Genomic DNA, 19,706 nt, shown 5'->3' on the forward strand with positions numbered 1-19,706 from the left:
ACATCTGTTGATCTGCAGGAGCTCTGGGGACAAGCCAGTTGCTAAACAAACGGAGGTGAGAGTTCCCCCCATTCACTGCTGGGATGCTAGAGGAAGAAGAAAATACTATGAACAGTCATCAACACAATTTAGTCACTTTTGTGTGGAATAACATTTGGCTAACATTTTAGAACTGCACTGCTGTAAATCTTAATGTTTTATTCAACATTAGTTCGCTTACTTCTCTAAAGCATTCAACTCCAACTACCTTAGTAAACACATTGGTCAACGAGACAGGCTGCTAGCCTCATACTACGCTTACGCGTCAAATTAAGACGTAAATATCAGTCAATAACAAGAAAGAAAGGGAGTGCATGATTACCTATATAAATGTGCTATTCGGCGCAACCGGGAAAAAGATGTGAGAATAGTATTCATTTTGATAATATAGCAGAATTTCAGAAGTGTGTGGACGTTGAATGTCACGGCTCTTCTTCTACGTCCTGGGTATGACGGCGGAAGTGAGTAGGCAAATTTGTAGTACACCAGCGCCATCTGCAGCTCGGAAGATGACACTGCATATACAACAACAACAAATCTTCTGCAACCCTGTTTTCAGTTCCATCCTGATTTTCCTGTTAAAATTAATTTATTTTGCAGGGTTTTTTTGTCTTCTCAGTACGACCGCCATGTAAATTAAGCGGGGGAAACATTTTTTGTGCAAATAGATTTTTTTGTCTCCTTTTTGCCATGTTATATTTAATTATATATAATATGTAAATATATATAAATACTTTTGGTAAATACTTTACCCATCAGCACTTCTCCTTGTTAGTATAAGGCCGACAAAACCTACTGCACTGTTTCCATTCCATTCATTCATTGGCATGCGGCAAATATTGTAATGTGTACAGATGAGACATTGAATAATATTTGGGATTTGTCAGGTGTTCATTTATAAAATAAACAAAGCACAAGGCTCATGGTAGCTTTTGCTTACTCCTCGAGTCCTTTGCTTGTGACCTGCAGCCAAGCGCAAGGAGGGCTGCACTGCTTTCGCCAAGCCTTAGCAACAAGAAACAACACGCTTCTATTGGCCACAACTAAGCGCTTGGCTCGCTCCTATTGGCTCTTTTTGCTGCCTGTCAGGAGCGAAGCCGGCCCTGCGCAGAGAGAGGCAACGGGGCTGGGTGGTACTTCTGCCTTGGTGCGCAATGACTGATGCTGAGAGAAGGGAGAGGAAAAAAAACATTCCATTTCTTTCCAGATGTGCATTTTATCACAATCCAAACTGGGCATTTTTATGCATGCACGCTCTGTCGTCCTAAAAATTGTGATAGTCTTCATACAATGCTGATGCAAGGGTTTTTGTTTTTTTGCAGCATCAAATGCATGATTTTATCGGCCCTCGGCGGTCATCTGGTTGACTTCCAAGCACCTTCATCAATCTGAGCAGAAGGTAAGAACACACAACATGATATATTTTAACGTGCAGTAAATATAATGCGGTCTAATGGTCTTCTGTGCAATAAAAGTCATCTGCAACAATATGGTGGCGCAAAAAATAGCTGTTGTCATTTAGAAAACAATACGGCCTGGACGTTGTTAGATGGAATTTTCTCGTTTAATCTTAGAATGCATTCCTATCATGCAAAATCCTGTTATGAAATTGCCTGCGTTGATTATATGCGGCGTGGAGGCGGTGTTGTTGTTGAGTCATCATAGCCATGCACATTTAAAACGGTTGTTGCAAGATTATCACTGGCACAAGCAAGAAGTAGGTTAGCGTTACGCATTACTGAAAGTGCGCACATTTGGTGCCAAACTGCGCCATGCGGCAACATGTGTATCAATCTACGCTGGAGTAATAATAATAATGACAATAAAGAGCAGTACACGGTGAATCAGCTGTCAGACGGATCAACCTAAATATTATGCAGTGCAGACAGCACGTCGTCTGTTTTTTTTTTGAAGGGTTGATGAATTGGAATTGGAACAGCAATTTACTGTCTGCACACACACACGCACGCGCAGACACACACGCACACACACTTACATATCCATACATGTGACATTGGAGTCAATTGTTGGGACGTTGAGTTGATTTTCGTCTTGAGTGACTCAGAGTCAGTTGTCACTTGTTATGCATTTATTTTGTTACCGTCTGTTTAAAAAAAAAAAAAAAGCATTTTTGACACAAATCATGTACAGTTTGTTGCAGGAAGTCACCATGCTGACCACCATCACAGAAGGAATACTTTGCTGCCTAACTGGGAAGGCCGCCCGTCTAGTTTTACCATTAGAGTCGACGGAGCCCTCCGATGGTTTCGAGTTCGTGGAGGTGAAACCCGGACGAGTCCTGCGAGTGCGTCACATCGTCCCCGAGCGTCAGCCGGTCGTCAGCAACGATTACGCCGCGGCCCGGGAGCGGAAAGACGCTGTTCATGATGAGCCTAAAAATGACACTAACAGCGGCGTCCACTGCAAGAGGAAGATCACAGTGTATCGCAACGGCCAGCTGGTGATTGAGAATCTTGGCGATGTTTTGCACTCTGAGATCCTTCAGTGCCAGGATGGTGATCTGGAGCCGTGTAGTACTGTCGAAGTGGAGCTGGCCGACTATAAAGACTTGGCCTCGTCTCCGGACCCCAACCCTGCCCCCCCTCCTGTTCCTCCACCTCCCGGTGAGCAAAAGCCCGCCCCACCTCCCCGCCGCCGACGCAGGAAGCCTAAGCGCACCGTGCTGATCGACTCCAAGAGGGTGATCTCCAGTTGCAAGGGGACGCACTCGGACGTAGCCTTGTTCTTTGTGCACGGTGTCGGAGGCTCCTTAGACATTTGGAGCAGCCAATTGGACTTTTTCTCTCGGCTGGGCTATGAGATCATTGCGCCGGACTTGGCGGGGCACGGGGCCAGCACGGCCCCACAGATTGCAGCAGCGTACACTTTTTACGCTCTGGCGGAGGATCTACGCGCTATCTTCAAGAGATACGCTCGTAAACGCAACATTCTCATCGGCCACTCTTATGGGTAAGTGCTTAGACCGTATCCAGCCAATCTACTCCTCAAAACTCATTCACTGCCAGCCCAGTCAAAATCGATTTTAAAATTTTCATATCCATCGATGGTTACCAAAATAGTAAATACTCACAAAATCTAAAAAAAAACAGGTTTCGTAAATTGTAACAGTGATTATTTGAAAATGTAAACACGGGGAGATACTGTATTTGCAGAAATAAAATGTTGCATGGAATAATATATCTTTATCCTAATCATCATGATAAATCATTAACATAATAAGTCTTGATATAAATTAATTGCCAAGTATGACATGATACTGATATCGATATTGAGCAGGATAAAATTCTGATGACCGATTAATCGGCTAATCTTTCCAAAAGTTGTCTGATCCCTGGTTTAGCTTTGTTTCAAACCACATGATTTTAGCGGGTAACATCTTCACGCTATGTTTTACAGAGTGTCATTCTGCACATTCCTGGCCCACGAATATCCTGACCTGGTCCACAAGGTGGTTATGATCAATGGAGGCGGTCCCACAGCCTTGGAGCCCAGCCTCTGTTCCATCTTCCAACTTCCTTCATGTGTCCTCCACTGTCTGTCCCCTTGCTTGGCCTGGAGTTTCCTCAAGTAAGTTCATCTGCACCAACATTAGACAAGATTACAAAATGGGGATGTGGGAGAGCTCAATTTGACTTCTTAGGCTTTGACACGTACAGTATAGCTTCTGCAAGTGGGGTGTTCATAATTGCCCAGTCATCAAGTCTAATTTTTTTTTTTTTTTTTTCAAATTCAAGAGCTGGATTTGCCCATCAGGGTGCCAAAGAAAAGCAGCTTTTGAAGCAGGGCAACGCCTTCAATGTGTCTCCATTTGTACTGCGTGCCATGATGAGCGGCCAATACTGGCCCGAGGGTGATGAGGTCTACCATGCTGAGCTCACAGTGCCCATCCTTCTGGTTCATGGCATGTGTGACAAGTTTGTGCCCATGGATGAAGACCAACGAATGGCAGAGGTAAATCGTCCCCCGGTAACGCTGATTAAAAAAGAAACATGTGCATTTGGATTCACGTTGTTTCCCTTTTTTAGATCCTCCTATTTGCCTTTCTGAAAGTCATCGAGGAAGGAAGTCACATGGTGATGATGGAGTGTCCCGACACTGTCAACACACTCCTTCACGAGTTCTTTCTATGGGAGCCCGACGTGTCCAAAAAAGACTGCGGCAAGACAGACACGGAGAAGTGTGTCGCATTCAGTGACACTCTCCGCATGCCGAGAATCAGCAAGTCCAATGACAAATAACCAATAAGGATTCCGGCGGGTTCTTGTCGAGGAATTATTAAGTCGATGGCCTTTTTGTGGCTGTTGTCAAAATGTTCTTCAGGCTGCTTCCGGGCTGAGAGCTGTTACATACAAGGCCACGTCTCGAGGAAGAGGGCGGCCGCTGGTGCTCGAAGATAAAGCTGGAATACTGGCACGTTGCCAAGCAGAGAACAAAGATGAGAGAAACTGATGCAAGTATAAAGTCATTGTGCATTTTTTTTTTACTCATACGTATTTTTGTGCACACGACAGGAGGTCAAACGACGACTGTGTCGTGTTTCTCGGAAACAACCGCGACGTGCAAAAGTCATGAAGTCTGCGGATTTTCTTGCCTGCGTCTTTTATATTGCGTCAAATGCTGCAAGATTAGACACTAAAAATGGACTCAAGCGTTCATGTCTGTTTGTCCAGTGGAAATTCCTGGACGGACATTTACGGGACATGTTACAAATTATGCAACGTTAACTTATAGTACAGAACTACCCAGACATATATTGCAACTCAGATATTATAGATTGGAAAATATTTTGAGCTGTCGCTGCTTAAATTACATATTGTCGCTGTCGTGTGGAAACCTATGGCTACATTTGCTCAATTCCTCATTTTTATCATAAATTGATACTATTGCTAAGTCCCTATAAGGGTCTATTATTCTTACAAGTTAAAAAATAGTATGCTCTCTTTAACGAGACAATTTCTAATAACTCAAAGAAATATGCAGTTTTATTCCGAAAGAAACGACGGTTTTACGATGATTCCGCCCGACAACGACAACCCCAAGGGTATGTTTGTATGTCATTTACCACACTGTTGCATGGATATTTAAAAGGGATCTACAAAACATGCTGTAGATATATATATAAAATATGAACACATTAATTCCTTCAGTAAATACAATTATTGAGGCGCTGCATTTGTGCAGAGCTGAGATTTTTGTCTTACCCAATGCTTTTTGCTTCAATCAAATTGTGTTACGGTGTATCTGTAAATATACAGTGATGCCTTGGGAGACTTTTTTTTTTTCTCCAGACAAAAGCCTTTGTTGGGATGGTTGAATTCAACTCACTTATTTGGCAGACGGTAAACAAGTCTTCAAAAAAGAGGCTTGTTATTTGCCACTTGTAGTTGAAATTTATCGTCAAATCTAAAAGAAAACCAAGAAAATTTTGTCGATAGATTTTTGCTTATTTAATGCATATTTCAGCTCAAATGGCGCTCAAACAAGCAATATAACAATACAGTACTCACAAGGGTATATTATTTATCTTCAGCAAAAATATAAATGGCACTTAAGAGAGTCAAAGGAGTGTCCTCGTGATTGTACTATACTGCCCCTGGTGGCCAAATCACATCCACCAGAAGGAGCTGCAATAATTTAGGGAAGAGGCACAAACTAATTCTTTACAATCGGTTAAATTATGGTATCACTGTATGATTTTAGAAAGTGAAATGGGAGACGTAGCTATTTTCCTTATTAACATGTTTTGGAATACGAGCATAGTCACAAAACAAAAGGAACTCATCTGTCAAGGCACCACCGTACATTACAATTTATTCTGAAATGCCACAAACAGCCGTCGTCCAACGTAATAATTGGTCATCGTAATAATCGCTTCAAAATCTTGTGTGTGTTTTTTTTTTTTTTTTTTCACGGACGATTGCAAACTCTCCAGTCCGCCGACTTGGTGGCAAGAAGAAAGAATGATCTCAGCCTTTTGCTCACTCAAAGACATTCATTCATGAGTGTTGACTTGTCTCATAGTGGGACAGTAAAGTAAGAGTTCAAGTACAGAAAACCTTTATGATTGATCTCTGTCGGCAGTGGGCTATCATGGAAGGTGCTTTTGAAACTGGTTGTACAGTGCTTTAAATCAAACGAGTTAACCAAAACAAATCTTGCTGGTCTGTTATACAGTACAGTATATGCATTTGGACGCTACAAGAACAGTTTTATGCAACTAAATCAAAGTGGAAATGAGAGCAACCCAAATTGTTGCCTCTACATATTATTTCATATTTATGGATTTACCCCAAAATCAACAATGCTACCAATGTAATGTTATGTGCTATGTGTCTATTTTGGTGTGAAAGGTCAGTGTATGGACTTACAGGGTGCACATGTACTTCCTTCTCCGCTACAAGTGTGCATACTTATTGTTAGTGATTCAGTGCTATATCTTCTTGTGATTAACAAAAATGTATTAATGTGATTATTGAATTTATTCATGGGAATCATACGATATGCACTGCTTGAATATGGATGCCTATAACAACAATTCACACCTTTGGAGTCACACTGTATGAATGTGCCTTTTCTGGCATGAAATAAAACTGATCTTCACAGTCTTGGGTGTTTCTGTTACATTGCTTTACTATGAGAATTTATTAAGTACAGTTAGTTCTCATTTTTAAAAGTATTATCGTTAATGTTATTTTGTAAATGATTTATTTTAGTTGTTTCGTTAGCTTTGGCTAATTATAATAAGTTAATAATCACTATAATGAGTTAATAATCTCGATGTAAACAGATTTAAATTAGTACAGCCAACTCCTGCATGTTTGCGTATTCGTTGACTCCACAGCCACGATGACTATTTTTCAATACTGTAAATTTCCCCATAACTAATTTCTTTCATTTTCCTCTCATATTTATAAATGAGATGTTTATCGGCGTTTTTTCAAGTATTCCGTGACTAGATTGGCTCAACGTCTCCCGTGCGTAATGTGGCAAACAACATCCCGCCGCCAGGCATGCGCATCGGAGCCGGAGGTTCGGATTGCACTCTGTTGCCAAACTGCTCGTTTTCCTCAACGTGTATCGCTGCATGGATTGGTGATTACACAAAATATACAGCACTGGTGACTATTATTTGGTCCACGGTGGAGTAAGAGGTAAGTAACCAAACGTCGCGTCTGCTTTCGACTTGACCGGAATCGTGCAGCCCGTGAAGTTCTAAATGCTGATCTGTTAGCTTTGCACCGCTACGACAGCTAAAGCCTGTGCTTACATCGGGGTGTAGTTTAATTCCTGGAACACTATTTATTGAGAAATAATCATTTACCCGAAAGAAGCAACATAATATATAGAGGGTAGGACAACTGTAATGTGACATTTAGTCAAGCCACATTGTCAAAACAATTCAATATTCGTCGGCCTTGTTTTTCGCTTTCTCTTTCGATGTAATGTCACTGGAAGGAGATAACCTCCTGGGAAGTAGCCATATCCCACGTAAGGTATCCATCCACTATCTAGCTGGTTTGCGATTGAACTGCGTATAAAAATATTGCAGGAATAGCTTTGCAAATGTGGGATATGCTAAAATAACAGGGGAAATAAATGTTGTTCGTTGCAGGCGATGGAAATTTCTATTGCAATACATGATGATAGGGCTTAGAGCGAGTTAGCATATGAGCTAACGCTAGCCGACAGGTCGGATCGAGTTAAAAGACAAGCTAGTATAATAAAATAATAATAATATAGATATTGACAAAATATACAGTGCTTTTAAAGGGGCCGAAATACGGTTATTTACAATGTTTTTAATTTAGGAATACTTGGGAGATATTAGAAAGTAAATTTTTAGAAAGTAATTTTATTCCGCTATTTTCAACAAGGAGTGAATATTTTCTCTACTACTACTTTATATACTTTATTATTTTTCATGTACAAGTAATATCTTTAAAAACACCCTTTGCCACTTGCTGTCGACTGAAAATGACATCAGTTGCACAAAGCCGTATTTTCTGGCTTTTGCTCATGTAACGTTTACAAGCTGAACAGAAAAGAATTGACAAGCACTGTGTTGTCTTGTATGCTAAAATTCAGGAGTAACGTACTGCAAGGTTCTTTCATCTTTAGTTCTTAGACTTTGATTCGACTTTATTCATCCCTTTGGATGGCTCCCTCAGGAACTGTACGCTAAAAAAAAACAAAAAAACGTCAACAGACTACAATAACCTGACAGCAAAGCAACCCAGTTTTTGTCATTTCTATGTTTGAATAAAAGTTCTCTTTGCTGGGTGCAGGAGTTGCCATCATTTGGGATGGCTTCAGACACAGCTCCCCCAAACTGTGGCTCCAAGGGGATCATGACATTTTACCCCACTGCTGAGGAGTTCAAGAATTTCAGCCGATATGTCGCCTACATGGAGTCACAAGGAGCACACAAAGCAGGCCTGGCCAAAGTATGTGTTTCATGCTGATTAAATCTGTGCAATCATTGTACTTGATGTGACAGTGATGATTTATAATGATGTTGCACTGACATTTACTTTTTAATAGTGTTTTTTTTTTTTTTTGGCATAGTCTGCAAACAATGACCAGTGATCTTTTTTTTCCCCCCCCTCACGTCTAGGTGGTCCCACCAAAGGAATGGAAGCCGAGACATACATATGATGACATAGACGATTTGGTGATTCCTGCACCCATTCAGCAAGTGGTGACAGGCCAGTCGGGCCTTTTCACGCAGTACAATATTCAGAAGAAATCAATGTCTGTTAAAGAATTCCGCAAGCTTGCAAACACCGACAAGTAAAACAAACACTTACATTTCCCTTCTTTTAAATGTGATAGTCGTTCATCTGTTTGTTTGTTTTACCCGTGATTTAAAAAAAAAATCTATTGTACATTTTTGCAGGTTCTGTACCCCTCACTATGATGATTTTGATGAACTGGAAAGAAAGTACTGGAAGAACGTGACATTTAATCCTCCGATATACGGGGCCGATGTTGGTGGCAGTCTATACAATCCAGTGAGTTGATGACAAAAGTCACTCTTTTGTTTTATACGCTCAAAGTTAAAGTCCTTCATGTTATACACACAACAAATCAGATGGCATGATGCAAACATAATAAGTTTAACTCTTATGTTGTTGTGTTGTCTTCCAGGATATCAAAGAGTGGAACATTTGTCATCTGAATACCATTTTGGACACGGTGGAGTCTGAAAGTGGCATCACAATCGAGGGTGTTAATACACCCTACCTGTATTTTGGTATGTGGAAGACCACCTTTGCGTGGCACACTGAGGACATGGACCTCTACAGTATCAACTACTTGCACTTTGGAGAACCCAAATCCTGGTAATTAATAAATAAAGGCAACAAATGATGTTTTTTTTGAAAGTACAAATGCATCTTGAGTGACAAGACACATTTGGATGTCTGCAGGTACTGTGTCCCTCCAGAGCATGGGAGACGATTTGAGCGTCTGGCTCAAGGTGCGACACGAGTGGACTATTTATTAACACGTTTACATTAAAGTGATTTACCAGTAACTTCTCCTAACATTCCACCTGGCTTCTCTAGGCTTCTTTTCTGGCAGTGCACAAACTTGTGAGGCCTTTCTGAGGCACAAGATGACCTTGATATCACCTTCAATACTGAAGAAATATGGCATTCCGTTTGAAAAGGTATGAAATAAGTCGTGAGGTCTTGTCAAGAGGCATTTTTAAATGATCTTTTGTACCTGCTTTTCTTAGATTACCCAATATGCCGGCGAGTTCATGGTCACGTTCCCTTATGCTTATCATGCTGGCTTCAACCATGGTTTCAACTGTGCCGAATCCACCAATTTCGCTACACAGAGGTGGATTGAATATGGCAAGCAAGCAGTCTTGGTGAGAATTTTTAAACATGACCGTCAAATACTTCCACTTCATTAGCATCATGGCTCTAACAAACTGGAGAAGGTGGATAACTCAATTGTGTCCCACTTGTGCTTTTCTCTGTCAGTGTTCATGCCGCAAGGACATGGTGAAGATCTCCATGGATGTGTTTGTCAAAAAATTCCAGCCCGATCGCTACCAACTGTGGCTGGCAGGACGAGACACGGCGCCCATCGACCACTCCAGGCCCACCCCGGAGGCCAAAGAATTCCTGGGCGATTCTTTTAACGTCATCTACAACACCAGCAGTTGTTCCGTTGATTGCGGATGGGATGACGTAGAGCGGAAAAGGTTTGGGACTCCATTTTGGTATATTTGTGGTCATGTCACGTCTGAAAAATGACCTTCCTTCAAGTCTCCTCAATATGGCTCCATTTTGTGTGATCTTTAGTCCACTGCAAAGAATTGAGACCAAGAGACACCGGGTGTGTCTTCAGCTGCCCGACGAAGTTGTTCCTAAAGATTCAGATGAGGAAATGACACTGTATGTCAAGCGGCCAAGACTGAATCTTTTGCCACCACGCATAACGTCGCAAGATGGCAAGCGAAATAAAGGTACGGTTACTTGTGCGTTGTTACGGGCCTTTGTTTGCTCTTTGCTTTAACAGCTCTTTGATTTCATTGACAGGTCCACCAAAGTTGGTTGTCACGCCGACAAAGCTGACCTTGATCGATCCGTTTCACCGCTTAAACACTTCCGATTCGGGGCACACGCCTCACTACAGCAAGACCCGTCCGCCTGCATTTTCATCCCATTCCCAAAACGGTCATCTGTCAACCTCGGCAACGTGGTCGAGCGCCACGGGGCAACCTTCCCGTAAAATGGGGGTGGCCAGCCTGCTCTTCCATCGGACCCTCACTCAAAAAGACATCCTGCAAGTGCACAACTACCCGCGAGCAAAACAGCCGGTTCACACCATGCTGCAGGTGCACAGCTACGCCAGAGAGCATCAACCGCGCCATCTCCAGGTCTCAGGCACCACGCCGCCTGCATCTCAGGCACCGGGCAGCGGAAGCACTGAGTCGGATCCACAATCACCAATCGCTCTCAGCGAAGTAGAGGTCGCGCCAACGGAAAATTCCGTGGAGGACCACACGCCGGGTGTTTCGGTGTCCGTTGATGATCAGGACGCAACGGTAAAGGCCATTGCCAAGAGCACGGCCGTTACACAGCCCACCCATGTCGACCAAGTGGAGATGCTGAAGAACCAAAACAAAAGAAAGGTCTGTATTGTTTCAATGCTCCTACAAAGGATGGACGGATGGATGGATGGATGGTGTTCCCGGAGGTTTTGCCTTGCTAAATCTAATTTCACCACCAGGTGTCAGAAGAGCAGTCCTACTGTATGTCAGTGGTCACCAAGAAAAAGCAACAAGAAGCCCTCAGAAAACTTCCACGGCACCATCCTCTCCTCAGAGAGGCATACAGCGATGATGGTAAGACAAATAGATTTGGTTCGGATCTTTCAAAACACACTCCTCCCAAAATGTTAAGCATATTTATGACAATTGAACCTACGTTTACTCTGTAGACGTGTACGTGGATGTGGATGTGGATCAAGAAGAGAAAGAGGAGTGGGCAAAACCACTTGGGCGGCTGTGGCAGTCTCGACCTTTAAGCCCCCAGGTGGAGTGGGAGTACAATAAGAGAATGGGTAAACAGGCTCCTTACTGTTCCATCTGCGTTCTTTTCTACACCCACCATCAGGTGAGCTGCATCATCTTAATCTACAGCATCAATTTCCTTTTAGTTTTGATAATTAGAATGTAACATTGGAGTAGAATACATTATATAGATGATTTGTTTCATGATGACACTTGGTAACTCAAAAGCTAAAATCTCAAATTGTATTTGTGCGCCTTGGCCACCAGGGGGCATCATATTGCAGACATACGGAATGTCCGGAGAAGAGCTTTGACGAAGTAACTTCTTGTTTCTGTACCGTCAATCTGTTATTAAACAAGAACATTTATGTTTATTTATTTTTTTTAGTCTGAAGCCGGCAACAGCAGTTCCAGTGTGACGTTGGTGAACCGCCAAGGTCACCAGTGGTCCAAACCCCTCATTCCTGAAATGTGTTTTAACACGTACACCAACAAGGCCACTGATAGCGGGGAAGGCCAGCTGTCCAACCCACACATCACAGAGGACGGCTTCAGCCGGCTGGTCAGCTGCTCGCAATGCTGCGTCCGAGTACACACCAGTAAGCTCTTTTTCCTTTGAGTGTATCTTGGTTACACCCCCCCAAGATAATTATTCACGAAAAGACATTTGAACACACACAGTAGTTGAAAGAAGCCTATTTAATTATTTACCATAAATACAGTGAGGAAAACACATGTATAGCGACTAAAGACCTATTTTATTTTTTTCCCCCTTCTTCTAAATCTTAAGAAATGAACTGTAATGGAAAAAATATGTTCTTGTCTGGCTCAGGTTGCTATGGTGTAACCAGAGACGAAGCAGAGCAGGATGACTGGCTGTGCGCTCGCTGCAAAGCTGATGCCACCTTTGAGGTTTGTCTGCCGGCCTTTCAATTATTGATTGTAAGCTGTTGTTAGGTTCATAAGCACAGTTAAATTAAACACAGCGAGGTCCCACATGAAGTTGCGTGACTATGATAGGAACCCAGACTGATCGCTTGAGGTTCAATTGCTGCCTTGTTTTTATAGCCAAAAAAAGTGATCTACTTTAAAAGGGACATGTTTTCGTCACTTTGAAAGTAAACTCGGCTGTGCTCCCTTTTTAGTCGTGCTGGGTGTGTTCCCTTCCTTTTTCGTGTTATTGTCAGTGGACTACATTGTTCCTCTTTTTGGTTTCAAATTGGATCTAATCTGATGTTATCAGCATTCCGTTTCATTTTTATGCAACAATCCGGAAATATTGCCCAATTTTTGTACACTAATGGACACGTCTGCCCACCAGTGGGCAGTGCAGTTTAATTTCACCACTGATTTTCTTTTTAAATCCGTGACCCGAATAAATTTACGTTATATATATATTTTTTTTTCATTTGAATTATTGAATCAGGATTATTTGTGGGGCTTTTAATTTCAGTTTTTAACAGCATCAACCCGCTTTTTCTTGCTCCAGGACTGCTGTCTGTGTTCTCTCCGAGGCGGCGCGCTGCACAGAGCCAACAATGACAAGTAAGTAATCCTAGCCATCCGATTGTCCAGGCACCTCATTAATGATGGATGCTTTTGATTTGCCCAACTCTGCAATTCAGCCCTTCTGATTTGTTTGACTTTGTCTGGTAACACAAGCAAGCAAATTAATGATTAGTGTAGTGCAGTGTGACCTTCTGTGTTTCAAAATCTGACGAATCGCCCTAAAGAGAGCCCCCCCCCCCCCCCCCAATTCTTATCTGCTATTTCAATCGCCTCCGAAAGTGGCTTTTTTGTTCAACTAATCCCCTCCCACCTCATAGCCTCCTGTCATGTGACTGCAAATGATTCTAGCATTTTTTTTTTTTTTAGCTCTAATATTGCTCCTGTTTTCATAGTATGAATGCAATTACAAGTACACTTTTTGTAAGCTGCTTTCAGTCCAATGTTGAGGCTAAAATTTAACAAGAATTTGTTACCATTGACATGAAAAGTGTTTTCTGAACTAAAGATATTCTTACACCCTTGAGCACATTGAACTCGCAATTATTGAGCTTTCACACTCGAATGAATGAATGTTATCCATTCCCTACCTCTAAATTATTCAATTTAAACATGTTTAAAATATGTACTGCAGTTATATTTGAAAGTGAAGTCCTACTGAATGTCGAAAATGTAGGAATGTTGCTGAATTTTGCACCCTGGACATTGTTCTGTTTGCCTTGAGTCAATGTCATATTTATTTGTGTGGCAGGTGGGTTCATGTGCTGTGCGCCATCACTGTGCTCGAAGCTCGCTTTGTAAACATCACAGAGCGGTGTCCCATCGATCTGTCTGCGATCCCGCTGCCTCGCTTCAGACTGGTAAGAGAGGCCCAACGGATCATAAATGACTCCAACCTTTTAAATAACATCAAAGTATATATATTTACTCCAGAAGGAAGCTGTTAAATGTCCCCCAAATTGCTGCTGTTGTGTTCAACACTCCCTTGAAACCTTTTTTTTTTTTTTTAATCTTTCCCACGCTTGTTTCCTTTCTCCTCCTTTCCTTCCCCTTGCACTTGCACTTCCCTTACTTTACCCCACTGCTCGAAACCTTTTCCCCTCTCCACCCCCGCCTGACGTGACTCTTTTGTCTTTGGCAGAAATGCGTTTTCTGCAGGAAACGGATGAAGAGGGAGTCGACAGGCTGCTGCGTGCAGTGCTCCCACGGACGCTGCTCCACGGCCTTCCACCCCAGCTGCGCGCAGGCCGCCGGCGTCCTCATGCACCCGGATGACTGGCCGTTTATTGTCTTCATCACCTGTCACCGGCACAAAGCCGCGGGCATTATTGAGGTAACTGTCTGGCGCTGGCAACTAGTACAAATGCTATTAAAAAACCTCCCAGAAGATGATAACTCTAAAGAAAGACTGTGGTTTCCCATTTCATAGCTAAATTCCATATTTAGTCCACCATCGCTTTTTTTTTTTTTTATTAAATATGAATCATCCTCTTGTGGTCCACAGCGTAATAAGGACTCCATGCGAGAGCTGTCAGTGGGCCAGAGGGTGATATGTAAATACAGAAACGGTCGTTACTACCACAGCGACGTGGTGGGCCTGACCAGTGCCACCTTCTACGAGGTGGTGTTTGACGACGGCTCGTATAGCGACAACCTTTTCCCAGAGGACATTGAGGTCAGCGAGCGTCACACGTCACTCCACTGGGCTCCATTGGCTCAGTCCGTCTCGACAGTTAGCTGTTCTTTCCCTCCAGAATCGGGACTGCGCACGACTTGGGCCGCCTGCGAAGGGTGCTGCCGTGTCAGTACGATGGACTGACGGATTGTTGTACGGCGGCAAGTTTGTGGCGGCCCACTCCATCCCCATGTACCTGGTAGGACAATAATATTGCAGATGAATTGCAATGTCTTAGCCAGACAACTTACACATCTGCTGCCTTTCAGGTGGAGTTTGAAGATGAATCCCAAATTTCCGTCAAGCGTGAAGACGTGTACACCTTAGATGAAGATCTGCCCAAACGGGTCAAATCGCGATTAGTAAGTCTCAGTACTTTTACAACTCATGTCACGTACCAATTTGAATATTTTTTTTTTTCTTCCTTCCCTCAACAGTCGGTGGCGTCAGACATGCGCTTCGAGCTCTTCTCGCAGGACGACGTCAAACAGAACTCCAAACGACAACGGGTCATCAACTCCCGTTACAGAGAGGACTACATCGAGCCCGTCATTTATCGGGCCATTATGGAGTGACGTTGGTTTGTCCTACCTTCCTCCTGGCTCATTTGCTTCCACGGCCTGCCAGGTTTCATATTTATTAAGTACGGCTGGGACTTAAATGATTTTGTTGTGCTTTGAATCACACTCTTTCATATCAGGCTCTGTAAGATTTCCTTTACCTTAATTTATTTTCGGGAGGGGATGAAGCCATCAGCCAGCAATCAAGTAGGCCAAAAGTTGCACTACTTATTGAGGCAAGATGTTTTTTTTCCGCCCCCCACGTCAGCTATATGCAGCTCAGAAGCCATTTTTCTCATTTAACAATTTTTCATCCACTTGTGACTTTTAAGGAGCGTGATATGAACAGAACTGTGGAGATGCCGAGTGTGTACCGAATCACTCCAAGAACTGTCTGACAAACTGTCACATCGCATTTGCCCAAAGAAATTCAACATTATTCATGGAGCGCGTCAACAAGGTTTTAATCGCGTTCCAATCCCATCCCATCGAACTTCATTACAATTTGTTTGCCATCAACTGTGACAACTGGAGAAATGTACTCTAGCCTTATCCCCCCCCCCCCCATAAAGCCTACGGATTATTTTGGCTATGTTATGAAAATTTATGCGGGTGACTTCAGTTTGAGGAAATAAACTATTTTTGTCCTTTTCGCTATCTATAGAAAACATCAGAGGTATTTATATTTATTAAAACAATGGCAGGTTTTCAGGCGCACTGTTAATAGCTTTCCAGCTAGTTGTTTTGGTTCCTGGATTCACCTGCCACTGAGGAACACGTGGCCGCTAAAGAGCTAAACTTAAATCCTTTTTGTCTGGTGACTGCTAGCTTTAGATATCAAAATAAGAAACTAGTTGTTCAGTCCCAAATGAAAAACACGGTGAGGGTGACATTCCATTTTAGTTAACTGCTGTAAGTACAAATAATACCTGTACTGCTTAGTGACTGGTCACTGTTTGGTTTCGAGCAAAAGTACCATTCAGTCAGTCTTTGTTAAATCCTCGACTGTTCGAGTAAAGTTTGGCATAAGAAAAACATGTTTGTGTGTCAGTGATTTTGATGAAATGTATTAGAATTCAGCATGTTGCAGTTTTTCATGGTTTTTATGTCCAAATAGACATATTGGAGGCGTCCATTTTGTCCCGAGGGCTCAACTTGTAAACTTCACATGCCCAAACGTCAAAAACAGGTGAGCTGTGATCGGTCTTTGGTGTTTGGGTTTGGAATTTAGGAGGAAGCCCAAGCACCTGCACTCGACCCAAAGAAAGTTACTTGCATAGGGATTCCAGACTATCTCTGAAGGCAACACCTTATGGATAGATAGATTCATAAGTTTTTCAAACCTTCTCACATGAGCAGACATGAGTGACATTAAAAAAAAAGAGTCCTGCTTCAACACCTCCCCCACAATTCTTCCTGAGATTTTTTTTTTTTGTATATAATGCTGTTCTGTAACCTGCACAGTTTATCCGCTGCACACAATAGCAGCATACCATAAGCATTATCTACAATCAGCACACAACCTGACTGATAAATTCCTCTTAACAGCATCAGGGCGAAACTGCACGACATTGAAAAGAATGACAACGGTTCACTTGGCGTGTCAAGTGATGCTAGTTTTAGCGTGAAGGTATTAGCCATTGCCTAGCTGTTGTGGCATTTGTGTAATTAGAGACTAGGTGTGCTTATGTGAGCTGTGACACATGGAATTTTGATCATTTTTTTCTCCCTTCTATTGCCTATATCCTTGTTTGTCAGGATAGACGTATTTGGTGAAGGCTTAGGGTTGTGGCTAAAATAAATACAATTGCAAGGGAAATAAAATGTAAGGTGTTTAGTATTGCCAGGATTCCTACATAAATAAGTCGTTAAATGTGCCTTCTGGAATTATTAAAGAAGTGACAGATACATGACGGCAATATTTCAAATTCAAATGCAACTGTGACAGGTCAGGAAGCAGATTTGAAGCACGCTCAAGGACTTTGATTCCTGTTGGCTCCAAAAGAATTCCTGTTTTTGTTTGGGGACTTGATCTGTAACCCTGGCGATACTGTCTTGGCAGGCACATTATTGAGAGCAAACATTCTCACGTGAACCTTTTGCACATCAATGCTAGCTGAGAAATCTGTCTTGTTTTTCGTTTTAATGTTTATGTTAAATCAATGTTGTGACTTGCTTAGCGTCCCATGTCCAAATAAGAAAAGTGAGTGACCTATATGTCGAGGTCACTGTTCTTTAGCAACACAAGTCCAGTAATAGATAATGAGGTCACATGTACGATTAGAATACAAAAGTCAATAACACAAGATGACGTGGAAGTTAGCGGAACATCAAATCTATATTTTAAATGTGTAAGCAATTTAATTTGACTATTTTTTTTCTTTGCAGAATATGAAAATTCACCCTGATTTGAGTCTTTTATTTTGAAATCATTCTAAGCTCCAAGTAAATAAAATAGTGCAAGGCTAAGCCTGTTGATCTTTTTGCAGAAATAGCTGACATTTACTCAATAGTTCACATTCCTAATCTCTTGGAGCTAGCCAGGGAAAATTCCATGACCCACAAAGCACAGCAGCAACAAGCTTAAGGTCAAACATTTGTTTCGTCGTCATCATCATTGCTACAAACCGTTAGTTTCTTCTAAATGTGGTTTAATTGTTCAAGTTTTTGCTTCAGGGTTTAATTTTTTGCTTTTTTTCAGCCACGCAAGAACAGAACCTTGTGTTGTTCCCAAGACCGATTACATTCTTGCCGACGCAAGATAGCTCAGATGATTATGGGCTAGATCCATCATGTGGTGAAGCGTACCAAAGCCTCTGGGGGACCCTTCGGCTTATGTAGCTGCTGTCTGCTGCTTAATGAGGTGACAACAACAGGAAGTCGCGTTAGGATGTGAGCACCGCTATTATACATAATGTCCCTTGCAGCGTGAGGAGGTTTTGTCACAAACATTTTGACAATCCACAACACTATTAAGGATTCCAGGAAAATCTTCCAAGGATTAGCTCCCCATGCCAATTAAACATGACTGGATGGAATGGGAAACTTAAAATCTTTAATGTCTCATAAGCGATCACTTTTGTATGGCCACTAAAGAGAATAGAGAGACCTGGATAATGGTAAAGTAGTAATTGGTGTCAAGGAAGTATTGTTGAAGTGATACATCACAACAAAGAGAACTTTCTGTTTTCATTTTCCTTGTCAAAACCATTTTTAAAATAGAATGTTAATGCTGAAAATTCTAATGGTCTCTTTTCTTTATATCACAGCAACCTGGCATTTGAAAAGGGGTGTGTAGACTTTTTATACACGTTTTTTTTTTTTTTTAAGATTAGGTGAAGAATCTTTGCCGCTACAATTGTGTATTTCTTTGTAGAAACTTAATATTGTAAAAAGTGAAATGTACAAAGCTGCTTGTGGGTATATAACATTCCTATGTTGAAAACGTACTATTGTGTGTTTAATGAATATGCTTTGTTAAGCAAAACAAAACACAATGGAGCACTTTCAAATCAGATATTAAGCGCAAAGTAACTCGAGCTGTGTAACTTGAGCACCTTGCCCGTGCAGACACAAAAGACAACCATATACCAAAGGGAGCCGCACTTGTGTTGTCCATGAACGGTCTGAAGGATTGTGCGAGTTTAAACGTGTGCATTCACTGGGCGTAGGTGTTGTACCAACATCCTCGATTCCATGTTGTCATGTGAATCAAATCCTGTTTGACGAGTCAGACCAAACAAAGTGCCACCTTGTCAGTTGAGGGTGTTTAGACATAATAAACCACTTGGAACAACGAGATCTTGATCACTCCCTTGCTCATGGCTTGCAAATTGCTGCCTGTGAATTTTATTTTTTTAAACATGAACGTGTCACTAGTGTAGTTCAAAATGTCAATTTTACGGATTTTGTGGGCATAGCTAAAATGGCGCCAATGCTATTAGAACACCGATCAGAGTCAACTAAAAGCCTCGCGTAGTATTGATCTTTATAGACAAGTGGTCCTCTTTCGCCATCTTGACTTCGGATGTCCGTTGAGCGAAGACAATAGAATAAAACAAACACCGCTTTCCGTGTCTCGAACGGTTCCTCGTTTGGCACGCCGTCGAGCTTTGTACTTCTCACACGTTTGGTGGAGGGACAATTCGCTCCTGCTCAGAAGAGCGATGAATTGTAAACAATGCAAATGCTGCACAGCATGAAAGCGTTAACGCATATTCACTCTGAGATGAAGAGCTTCATTTGGACAAAAGTAGTGCTTTGGCTTCACATTGCGACATCCTGGTGCCGGGTACAAAATCAGTGCTTTGCTGCCAACTTGCTAATTAGAAACATTTTTTTACACAATGTTGTCATCTTGAGAGAAGTAACAAGT

The 19,706-nt window shown here is 42.1% G+C and overlaps 2 protein-coding genes across 2 annotated transcripts; both read left to right on the forward strand.

Annotated features, from left to right (window-relative positions):
- The first annotated feature begins 1,150 nt into the window (after nt 1-1,150).
- On the forward strand, nt 1,151-6,665 carry LOC125984874 (protein ABHD8). The gene is made up of 5 exons (XM_049747167.2): nt 1,151-1,438; nt 2,191-3,009; nt 3,457-3,627; nt 3,795-4,011; nt 4,086-6,665. Exons 2-5 carry the CDS (start codon nt 2,210-2,212, stop codon nt 4,296-4,298), a joined length of 1,401 nt encoding a protein of 466 aa, XP_049603124.1. The 5' UTR covers nt 1,151-1,438; nt 2,191-2,209; the 3' UTR covers nt 4,299-6,665.
- A 380-nt stretch (nt 6,666-7,045) lies between these two features.
- Nucleotides 7,046-16,366, forward strand: kdm4ab (lysine (K)-specific demethylase 4A, genome duplicate b). The gene is made up of 22 exons (XM_049747185.1): nt 7,046-7,211; nt 8,346-8,504; nt 8,675-8,850; nt 8,957-9,071; nt 9,208-9,401; nt 9,489-9,538; nt 9,627-9,730; nt 9,800-9,937; nt 10,053-10,276; nt 10,377-10,540; nt 10,614-11,209; nt 11,308-11,422; nt 11,518-11,693; nt 11,979-12,189; nt 12,423-12,502; nt 13,080-13,135; nt 13,848-13,956; nt 14,238-14,429; nt 14,601-14,771; nt 14,851-14,970; nt 15,041-15,133; nt 15,209-16,366. The coding sequence occupies exons 2-22, from the start codon at nt 8,364-8,366 to the stop codon at nt 15,344-15,346; spliced, it is 3,363 nt and encodes a 1,120-aa protein (XP_049603142.1). The 5' UTR covers nt 7,046-7,211; nt 8,346-8,363; the 3' UTR covers nt 15,347-16,366.
- Nucleotides 16,367-19,706: the final 3,340 nt, after the last annotated feature.

Source organism: Syngnathus scovelli, chromosome 17 (assembly GCF_024217435.2).
Source record: "Syngnathus scovelli strain Florida chromosome 17, RoL_Ssco_1.2, whole genome shotgun sequence".
NCBI lineage: Eukaryota > Metazoa > Chordata > Actinopteri > Syngnathiformes > Syngnathidae > Syngnathus > Syngnathus scovelli.

Coding starts and splice junctions, on each gene's coding strand:
- LOC125984874 (XM_049747167.2), top strand. CDS start 2,210: ATGCTGACCACCATCACAGAAGGAATACTTTGCTGCCTAACTGGGAAG. Junction 3,010..3,456: donor CTCATCGGCCACTCTTATGG/GTAAGTGCTTAG, acceptor TATGTTTTACAG/AGTGTCATTCTGCACATTCC. Junction 4,012..4,085: donor AAGACCAACGAATGGCAGAG/GTAAATCGTCCC, acceptor TCCCTTTTTTAG/ATCCTCCTATTTGCCTTTCT.
- kdm4ab (XM_049747185.1), top strand. CDS start 8,364: ATGGCTTCAGACACAGCTCCCCCAAACTGTGGCTCCAAGGGGATCATG. Junction 9,938..10,052: donor ATGGCAAGCAAGCAGTCTTG/GTGAGAATTTTT, acceptor TTTCTCTGTCAG/TGTTCATGCCGCAAGGACAT. Junction 12,503..13,079: donor AAGCTGATGCCACCTTTGAG/GTTTGTCTGCCG, acceptor TTCTTGCTCCAG/GACTGCTGTCTGTGTTCTCT.